The 11055-nt window shown below is 41.5% G+C and overlaps 1 protein-coding gene across 1 annotated transcript in view; it reads right to left on the minus strand.

The window, feature by feature from the left end:
* col9a1a (collagen, type IX, alpha 1a) overlaps nt 1–11055 on the minus strand; it is a 34764-nt gene that overhangs the window by 14352 nt on the left and 9357 nt on the right. Inside the window, exons 6-16 of the mRNA XM_083764288.1 lie at nt 10293–10328; nt 8546–8569; nt 7818–7871; nt 7626–7679; nt 4912–4944; nt 3583–3639; nt 3133–3186; nt 1185–1238; nt 1006–1059; nt 829–882; nt 665–718 (exon numbers count right to left, since the gene is read on the minus strand). Coding sequence (XP_083620414.1) covers nt 665–718; nt 829–882; nt 1006–1059; nt 1185–1238; nt 3133–3186; nt 3583–3639; nt 4912–4944; nt 7626–7679; nt 7818–7871; nt 8546–8569; nt 10293–10328 — 528 coding nt within the window. The remainder of the gene's footprint in view (nt 1–664; nt 719–828; nt 883–1005; nt 1060–1184; nt 1239–3132; nt 3187–3582; nt 3640–4911; nt 4945–7625; nt 7680–7817; nt 7872–8545; nt 8570–10292; nt 10329–11055) is intronic.

Here is an 11055-nt window from a genome sequence, read left to right on the forward strand (position 1 = left end):
TTAAATTTACTTAATTTTGGACTATAGTGATATCAATACTAAATCATGGTCAGAGTAATACGGATGAGTGACGGCTTTCGATGGTGACGTATATGTCGATCAGTGTCGGGTGGATTAAAGGAAATGCCTCTATGTATATGTCATTTGTAAATTGATTAGCGGTATACTGTGGTTACTTTGCGTATGTCCCGTTTGATGCGTGTATCGTAGCAGCATAATGACGTCAGGGAATGGTATAACGAGCTCTCAATGATGACGTAATAAAGATGTGGATTAAAGGACCCAATGCCACGATATGTTTTAGTGTCGGGAGGATTAAAGGTAATGCTCCTATGTATGCGTATGTAATCTGACACCACTGCCATATCAAGCACAAGTAGTCATTACATCATACGCTGGCACGGCGCATACGCATCAAACGGCGTCGCACTAGACGAAATCTATTACTTGCGTGCTCTGGTTGTGCAAATAATTACACTCAGAGGACATCTTGACAGAACAATGTTAAGTGGTTACGACTAAGTTAGTACAATTATGTTTTCCCTTTTCAGATGTTAGTCTGAAGGCATCATTAGATGCACAGTATTGTATACAATGCTTATATACGCATTGTGCTGTGTGGATCTTTCCTTATCCAATTGACTTGTCCAAGGCATTTACTTACTTGTGCTCCGCCCGGCCCGGTCTCGCCTACCACTCCTCTCTGGCCCACGTCACCCTACAAAAAATAGCCACATTCCGTCTAAGGGACGTTCATTGGAAAGCACAGACAGGGCTCGACAGAGGTAACAGTGGTACAACAACAGCAGCAAACACACAGGCACTTACTGGGGCACCCACGATTCCCTGAGGACCCAGATCACCAGACTTTCCACGAGGTCCCTGTTTTGATATGAAGTTTGGAATTAGTGATTTAACTTACGCAAGCGCCTTTGTTCCAAACAAAAGGAACAAAGAGTATGCCAAGAAATTGTGAGTGAGAGTAGTGGTGTAAACTTGGTTTACCCTATCACCTTTGGATCCCACTATCCCTGTGATGCCCCTTGGCCCACCTTGACCCTAAAAGCAGATAGAAGGAGAGAGACAGCACCGTATTATCGTGTTAACATGTTTGAGATGTTACGAAAAGACAAAACAAAATGCATGATAACACTGTTGAGAAAAAAAATAATAAAATATGTTACTGGTAGTCCTTGAGCTCCCACGTCACCCAACTCTCCTTGATCGCCCTCCTCGCCCTTAAAGAGAACGCAACCCAAACGTGTTAATACATGTCAACGTATATTCTCAAATGCAGCTTGCAAGTCCCTCATACACCTGAGTGATGTTTGTGAGAGTTGCACAGGAGAATGAGATGACTATTGACCCTACAAAACATACAGTATGCAAAGAAAATCCACTCTTGCAATTCAAATATTTGATTGAGCAAATAAACCCCAAACCATTTTGTTATTTACTATTGGCCTTATTCTAAATAATACAATACCGTATTTTGATAAAAGCTGATTGTTGAACAATTCCATTCATAGTGTCATTTATTTACATGCAAGTGCCCCTATGCCTCTAGTTTGCTTATAAGGCAAGGAGAAGAAGAGTTGAAGGTGCTACTTCACCCCAGTTAAATCTTGAAAGGAAAAACAAAAGAAAAAAGAAAAAAGATGCTCTTTGTTGACTTTTACACTTTAGGAAATGTGTTCAAACGCACACGGATATGGGTGAACATAATCTGGTCAGCACTCAAGAACCAATATGAAAGATCCCTGCTGCGATGTTTGCACCCATTAAAAACGACCCTTATGCTCAAAGTCCTACACATGGTAACAGTCATTTTTAGCCTCACCACAAACATAACCTCTTATAGTCATAGTTAGATTTAGATGTACACATTTAAAATGACCTTCAAACTACCAGTAAGACGCCTGAGTGCGAGAAGCGACATCGCCCTAAAGGGCGAGGTCGCGTGCATGCATGCTGGGTGACAGCAGGCTATGGGCGAGCACTGGCACTTTGGAATGGGGGGTCAGATCAACATATCCGCCTGGGTGACAGCAGACTGCTGGGCAAGCGCTGGCACTTTTGCATGGGGGGGAGGTCAGATCAACATATGGAATGAATTCTGTACGGGCCATATATGGAGCGTGTCTTGAGTGTACAGGGTTTGATGACGTCAGATCAACATATGGAATGTCAGAACAGGTCAGCTCCATATGGAGATCTAAGGGTGTACACACAACGACACAAGTGTCTTGAGTGTACAGGGTTTGATGAGGGCCTGTTGAGAACTTAGTTTTCACCAGCTGCTGGGCACGGTTGCACTAATAACAGTCAATATCAGTCAAAAGGGAGACATCGAAAAGGAAGGATGGATGAGGAAGGATCAACATATGGAATGTCAGAACAGGTCCTGACATATATCCATATATGGAGATCTAAGGGTTTGAGGTTTGAAGTCAGATGTAGAGTTGCTGGCCAATATTGATGACATCAGGGATCTCCATATATGGGCCTAATTGCGACAGCAGGTCGCATTTACTATGACATCAGGGATCTCCATCCCTGATGATGTCACATGGTGTCACAAGACCTGGGCACCATATATGGGGGCTTTCCCATGTATGGGGATTTTGAGTGATATACTGATGGACAAAAATGTACGATTTCATAGCAGTCTAAATTGGGTTATGCTTACTCTGATTATGCCCTAATCAGAAACCAGCATTACATGGTAATTTCTTATTAATATTATATTATTTTCTTAATCTGCTTAGTATCAGAATACTGCATTCATTGTAAATGTAGTCAGTTATCATTGTACAATTTTCTTTTTTTTGTATGTTTTTTTTTTGTGGCTTTCGCCTTTATTTTATGGAGGGACAGACAGTAGGCTGACAGGAAATGGGGAGAGAGATGGGGGGGAAGACATGCAGCAAAGGCCGTCGGGATCGGGAGTCGAACCCGCGGCACACTGCCAGACTGGACCACCAGCCAAGGCGCCTGGACCACTGAGCCACGGCCCAGGCCCGTACAATTCACTTTTTAAATAGCAAATGAATGACAGTGGGAGGAAAATAGCATGTCATGCTAATTCCTCAATAAGGACAGGCCTTTGTGAGGATGAAAGTGAAACACTACCTTGTGTCCTTGTTTTCCAGGCTCACCAGATTCACCCTTCGCTCCTTTGTGACCCTAAATGCAGAGAAGACATTCCAAGTCAAATTAGGAATCAAATGGGTTTTTTTTTTAAACATTCTTCACAAAGTTCACTGTTCAGATATGATGCCATGATATGTATTTATATGTAGTGTGTGTGTGTGTGTGTGTGTGTGTGTGTGTGTGTGTGTGTGTGTGTGTGTGTGTGTGTGTGTGTGTGTGTGTGTGTGTGTGTGTGTGTGTGTGTGTGTGTGTGTGTGTGTGTGTGTCAATATCTAACATTCATTGATTGATTGGATACTATATTTGCAAAAAGTAGTTATGCAATAGGCCTAACTGGTAACACAAAGGATAACACAAAAAGCCTTGAAGGCTTAATTCCATTGTGATTAGTAAGTAAGTGTACATTTGAGAACCATGTCATTGACTTACTTTCATGCCTGGTAGCCCAGAATATCCTGTTAGACCTGCAGGGCAGGCATTGGGGCACTGAAAAACACAAAGTCAGCCTATTTGAGGTCATGGAAGAGCCCTGCCACTAGGGGGCTCCACTGACAGTAGCTCACCTTAGCATAATGTGCAGCAAAAGGAAGGAGGGATCTAGAATAATAGCCATATTATATAGTAAGCAAATTGTAACTTTGATTGCTACATTTATTGTGCACAGTAATTGTAATTTCATTGTCAATGCATCCCCAAAAAAAAGAAAATAAATTATAAATAACAACATAAAACACAATATTTTAACAATGTAGACACAAAGCACTGCAATCTCTTTTGAGTCCGCCTACTCTTTAACCTGATATTTTAAGGTTGAAAACTGGTCATCATTTTGGCACAGAGAGACAAACAAACAAATAAATAAATACAAACCACAAATACATAAATAAATAGCACAATAAATACATTAATATAATGTATATACTGTATGTATTTATGTGTGCTTTTTATTTGTGTAGGCTATTTTATGTATGTATTTATTTTATGTTTATTTATTTAGATAGCCTATTAATGTTGCACAAATGGTCCTCTACAATAATCCTCATATGCTACCATTCCACTCTTCCAAAGGATCTGTATAGAACTTTTACTTTTTAACTGTACACTGTGTTGTTTTTACTTTTACTGTCCACTCCTGTCTTAAATGTGACATCTATTTGCCTATTAACTAATTGTATATTGATTTTCTTGTACTGCATGGCATGACATATTTATATATATATCTGTCCCTGTATTATTGTAATTTGTTATTTTCAATAGTATCCGGGGAATGTCACAGAGGCATTGTAATGTTAAGAGTCACATGACTGTGGACTATGCAGCTGCCGCCTGTTTTGATGATTACGTGCGTTTCTGATTGGTTGTCTACTATACCTGTGAAATGTATCGTCAGCCTATTCTGAATCATGCCTGAGGAAGGTCGAAGGACCGAAACGTTGCATATTTTGGACATGTACTGTACATAGCAGTACAAGGAGTACAAGTGCACATAGCAAAATATTCAGTTAGTTTTGTGCACTCTCAAAGTTAAACTAACAATTACTTTTGCTGTATTGGAAACATTGGCATCTGAGCATCATGGTGTTTTGCTGGTGTTACAAATGTGTGTAAATGAGGCAATGTAAAACATGAATTTCAGGAACAAGTGAAGTCCAGGTGGCCCATTGGACACATGCAGACCACACGGTTGCGATGTCACTCATTTAAATCTGGTTCATCGCCATGTATCAACGCAGACAACTACATTTGGATCAAACTCACCAGGTCCTCCCCATCCCACACGCCTGGAGGCCCCTATAGGAAAGAAACAATAAAAAAAACAGCCTGGGCTTGCTTGGAATTCTCTTCAGTAGCTGCAGCTCATACATTTGGTGTAACCAGCTGTACCTGATTCATGGCCAATGGGTACAAATACAATGTGCGTATACAGACTAGTATACACTAAAGAGAAGATCTGAAATATCACCGCAAAATGCACCAGGTCCCGTATACCCATGGGGGAGGCACAAGACACATTCATTATGTCAACAATCACTCAGACTTGGTGAGCACCGCTAACGAGAAGCCAGATGAGACAATAGTGCTTCGATTGCGTTTGGGAAGAGAGATGTCACTCAATACAAAAGACAGCGGAATGGGAAGATCATTAATTTTGTCTAATGGGATTTTTTGCAACCCATTCTTTTCACCCAGTGTCAATATCTAATTCCCTCTGCCAACCTGGGGAGAGCAACGGACTGACCTCATGCACCCTTCTATGCATGAGGAGTCCAAGCTGCTACTTTTCACCTGACAGGGGGGTCTCCCCGGTTGGACGTAGCGCATGGAACACGCTATTCCAACCAGTTCCTTTCCACTCCATCGGGCACCCCGGCTGGCCAGGGGGAGGCAGTAGATAGGGGACACAGTGACAACATGCAAACTTCACACTGAAAGGCCTTTTGCCAACCCCACCCAGGGTATGGGCACTGATGACACGGAGGAGAGAACACGGCCCCAGTGCCCACAGCATCAGCAGAGGGAATCGAACCCAGGACCTTCTATGCTGTGAGGCAACAGTGTTACCGACTGTGCTACAAACTGTGTGTTTGTAAAAAAATCACTCTTCCCAGAAACTTAAGGGCAGTCCATACTCTCTCCGACCACCAAACTTTTCGTCGGAAAGATCAGACTTAAATTTTTTCTCCGAAGTAGAGTTCGGAGAGTCACAACATCTGGGAGTGCAGCTTTCAGAACAAAAATTCGGAGGAATGCGTTTCAGAAGTTGCGAGTGACGTCATGTTGTAGTTGTACCGGAGCTTTCTGACGAAAAGTTCGGTGGTCGGAGAGAGTATGGACTGCCCTTAAGAACCACATAGGCCTAAACATTTGTTATACTGTATTTATGCATGTGTAATTATTAAACATAATACTTTAATAAGACGACATAGATGCAATTATAATTAAGGACACATAACTAAAGATAAGGCTTCACAAAAGGGCCCAGTTCACCCCCAGACCAGTTATCTTATATTCACGTTAGCGTCCCCATACTTCCTGGTTCAGTCCAAGGACTGTCTAAAGAGGACAAGAAGCGAAGACCGTAAGGGCGCCGCCATGTTGCTCACATGGTGCTCCATGGAAGGAAAGAAACATGCGCAGTTGAGACCAAGGAAGCTGAACGAGGAAGTGATGGCTGCATAAAGCCCATTGCGCATGTTTCTTTCCTTCCATGGAGCACCATGTGAGCAACATGGCAGCGCGGCGGTCTCCGCGTCCCGTCCTCTTTAGACAGTCCTTGGTTCAGTCTTGTGCCCCTGAGGTGTACCAATAGCAAACAAAAATAATTAAAAAAGACTACACCACTGTATACATTTTCTTCCATTTACAAAAGTCAAGCTCACGGTTTTCCATTGTGTCCAGAATTGCATGAAAATCATAGGTTGTTGTTTTATTTCATACTGTAAGTATATATCTAATATGTTGTGTATGTAAGAAGGCAAGATGCAATATGAACAGGAAGGACTGTAATGTCAGTTTTTCATTCATTCTGTTAAATGTGTCATATGATCCCATATGGGATGGGCCAAAGTGGCATGACACGAAAATAAAAATGTCATTCATTCATAGGTTTTAACCCATGATTTGCAGGCAATTCTGGATGCTCAGACAAATAGCGTATATCTACGTCCGAGCATATTGGCCATTGGCCTACCGACACTGCCCATCTTGCCCCAATGGTCTCATCAGACTGTCCTCCTACTCCTACAAGAGAATTACAGTAACTTGTAACTTTTATTTTTGTAGAAGAGGCAAACTAATATTGTTTATGCCATTTGCTTTGATTGAATGATTGATTGAACACGTATTTTGTATGATTTGATTTGGGTGTGTTTTAGTGTTGATTATCGTGTATTAATCTCATTATAGTAAACTAATACTATTATACTAAAAAAGATAAAGATCAAGGGAAAAGAGACATTTTAACAGTACAATAATGTTTCAAGTTTACATGACTGTACACATGTAAAATAAACGGCACAAACAAAATATTAGTTGGCCTCTTCTACAAAACATACAAGTTACTGACGCGCGTGCCAAGCTGTCATTCTCTTGTATTATATTGTATTATTTATTTATTTCCCATCACAGAGTGACATCGCGGCAGAGGAAATTTAAGTCTGGTCGGCAGTGTCGGTAGGCCAATCAGAGGCAGGCGGGCGTTACTCAGACGTAGAATAGATATACGCGCATTACGCGGACAAATAGGTTCTCCATTAGAGATTAGTAGTGTTGACTTGAGCCATGAAACTTTAGTTGAATATATACTGTACATCACAAAATGCAGGACTCGTGACTTGTGACGTGGGCTTGTCTCAAATGACTTGAGACTTGACTTGATTTGAAAACAGCTCATTCTCACCAAGACTTGGTTGATGAGCCACTCTGTTTGGCTGCATCTCTGATGGTTTTACAGACATAGTTATGATATTTACCCTGGGCCCAGCAGCGCCGGGAAGACCAACTGGACCTTTCTTTCCTCTTGCTCCCTGTAAGCGAACCATGAGTCAAATGAAAACATGTTTAATACTATAAAAAGTGATGGTAATAACTAATAATAGCAATTGTATATATATAATTTTACTCATTTAATTTATATCATGATGGGCAGAGCAACAATTACTTACTCCAACTCCAACTTTGCCTAGTTCACCTGGAAGACCATCTGTACCAGGAATACCCTGGAAACAAAAAGCAAAGAAACAGTTTGATGAGTCATCTCGCTGTTGTAATGAAGGCAAATTGTCCTTATTAGTGTATTTTACTTTCGTGGAAGTGCACTTTTTACATTTGCAGTTGGAAGTAAAAGCTGCATGAATAGTTTATCCTTTTTTCTTTTTCTTTTTTAACCAACATTTGATCCCACAGTTTTTGTAACCCATTTCTTTTTTCACCCGGGGCCAATTGCCTAAGCTGTAATCCTCACCGCTACGCTCCCTCTGCCAACCCGGGGAGAGCCCTGAACTGAGCTCATGCTTCCTTCATTGCATGTGGGAGTGAGCAGGCCGCTTCTTAATCACCTGACAGGGGAGTTTCCCTGGTAGGACGTAACGTGTGGAAGGAACACACTATTCCAACCAGTTCCTTTCACCTCCATCAGGCACCCCAGCTAACCAGGGGGAAGCAGTATATAAAGCCCAGGATTACTGCATGTTTTTTGTGACAGTATACCTACCGTAGGGGACACTGGGAGAACATGCAAACTCCACACAGAAACGCCCTGTCGCCAACTCTACCTACGGGTAGGCCCTTTCGCCAACTCTACCCTTTCGCCAACTCTACCTACCTAGGACCTTCTAGCTGTGAGGCGACTTCATCTTTAAAAGAGTGACACAAATATCCAAGAAGTACTTACATCAAGACCGTCAGCTGCCTCGCCCTGTGGGAGACAGGAGACAAATCATGGTGAGCATGTAATGAAGGATAGTTTGGAAACAATGTTATAAAAAGCAAAGAGACCCGTTAACAAATAAATAACACAACAAAAGACAAATCACAGCTGTGTGAAGTGAGCGGTGCAACTATACATGTATTGTTATAGTTACTGTACTGTGGTCTGTATGCTGTATTGTAGTGCACCGTGCTCTCTACTGTACGGCGCTTGGACGTGCTTGGACATACAGACACAGGGACAGACATACGGACACACATAGCTCCGTAATGGAGCGGTGGCACCGCTCAAAAACACACAGTTGAATGTATTGTAGAATATGTTGAATTACCTGCTGAATTACATAATAGGAAACAAAATATATAAGGATCATGTGAACACACATAAAAAAGTGAATTTGTTTTAGGTTTTATGAGCTCAATTGCACCCAAAAACCCTGAACTTTTAACATTCAGTAGATTTTCTGTGGTCTGGGGTTTTCTGGTTCAAACAAGTGCTCTGATTCTCCTGCTGACTGTGATGTCACAGCCTGCAAATGCCATATATGACAATGGGATTTGCCAATTGCCAGCATGTCACTGTTTTCACTGTTTTGCCTGTTTGCCTTTTTGGGTGTAATTGAGGTCATGAAACATAAAAGAAAAACGAAAATTTATGTCATGAAACCTCTCTAACCCATTCTGACCTGAGATCAGATTCTAAAAATGTCTTCTACATCCTGACAGTTTTCATTCTGACCTGAGATCAGATTCTAAAAAAGTGGCGCGCTACGAGCTTGTAGGTCTGCTATTTTTGAAAAATCGAAGAACGACTGACGTAGAAGACATTTACCTGAGACAAGAGCTTGTAGATCTGCTATTTTTAAATAGCTAAAGCATAACGTAATGCTAACACGAAAATGGGTTCAAGAAACAGCCACTCACAAGATGTGAGTGGCTGGCAAGAAAAGTAAGAAAGAAAAGTAAGAATTAAGAATGTAACAAATAAAGGGGAAATAGAAAGTGCATAAATGATTGGAACAATAACCTGGAGTTGTTTCCAAAATGATAGTCTTAACATTCGATAATTTTCTAGACCACATGGACCACAGAGCCACACTGTGACCATAGACTGTAAAAAAAAATATGGACAAAGCGTTCTCCGGGTCTGATATGGACGGAAAATGAAGCCTGTCAGCCCTTGAACTGTAAGTCGCCATCTTTCTAGATCCGTTTTGGCCCAGCTGGCCATTGGCTGGCTCCGTTTGGGCCCAGCTGGCCCAGACAACGAGGCAGGACTTCCCCCCTTCTTCTTCGTTGGTTTTTATTTTGACTGAACGGGGGGTGGCTCCCGATCATAAACTGTAACGGTAGCCACGCCCCTCAGAACATACGCGACTTTATGGTAATTCTTTAAATAAATGGGACCATAATTTTCCAAAAAGAATATTATGACATGAGAAATGAGACTTTAAACTAGTGACTGGAAGCAGAAAGTATTCATGGCCATGTTTATTAAGGTAATACAGTCTAGGTGAAGTTGGGCCCAAATACATGGACTTCTATGGGGCTATGGGGTTTTTTGGGCCCATGAACTTTCAGGAAGTCCCGATTTCCTTAGTGGCTTCACAAAATATCTGTCTGACTGCCCCCCTGACTGTGACAAACATTTTGATGATGAAACTTTGGTTAACATAGGCTTACAGTATAGTACTTAGATCAGGATAACTTACAATCTCTCCAATAGGTCCAGCCAGACCAGTTTCACCCTGCAAACAAAACAGAAATTAAATTAACCTAGTGGTGCAAACCCTGCCTGACCTAACCTCCTCCATAAATGATCTTCTGCATCTTCCTTTAGCACGTCCATGTTGGTCAGTGATTGATCCATGAGCCTCATGATTTGATGCATGTGTGTCTGTCCCTGGGATATCCTGACTTTTGTCTGTGAACCTTTGACCCTTTCAACTCTAAAAGGTCATCTTTATTGTTACCTCTTGTTTACCAAACAATTATTGATTATGTCAAATAGTTACCAAACATGCCTTTTCTGTACAAGATAGGAACAATACAGTTGTTTATTGGAATGCTCCAATGTTTTATACAGACTTAAAAAAAACTACAGCCATTGCCCAGCCCTTTGGTATTGTTGGAGGATCAGACGGCAAAATGCTCAGAATGGGACAGACATTTGTATTTCTCAGCCAGCATTGCATGTAATCAACAAAGTTAATTTCACATGATTGATTAAAATCCACACATTTGACAGTGAATTAATCGATACCGTTGTGAGATATTGCCCCCCCCCCCCTTGTGGCCGTGGGGGGTACTGCGCCCTGGGTGCGTTTTCGCATTTTTTATTCACTAATAAATTCATTATTAATCATTAATGTGTGGAATCGAAAAAAAGGTTACGCCCTCCATGTTATTATGGTCAATGCCTGTGTGAAAAGTGGGAGTGATTGGTGCAGGCAAGTGAGGAGCTACGGCAGTCAC

Source organism: Protomyctophum parallelum, assembly GCF_964188405.1.
Source record: "Protomyctophum parallelum genome assembly, chromosome: 5".
In the NCBI taxonomy this organism is placed as follows: Eukaryota; Metazoa; Chordata; class Actinopteri; order Myctophiformes; family Myctophidae; genus Protomyctophum; species Protomyctophum parallelum.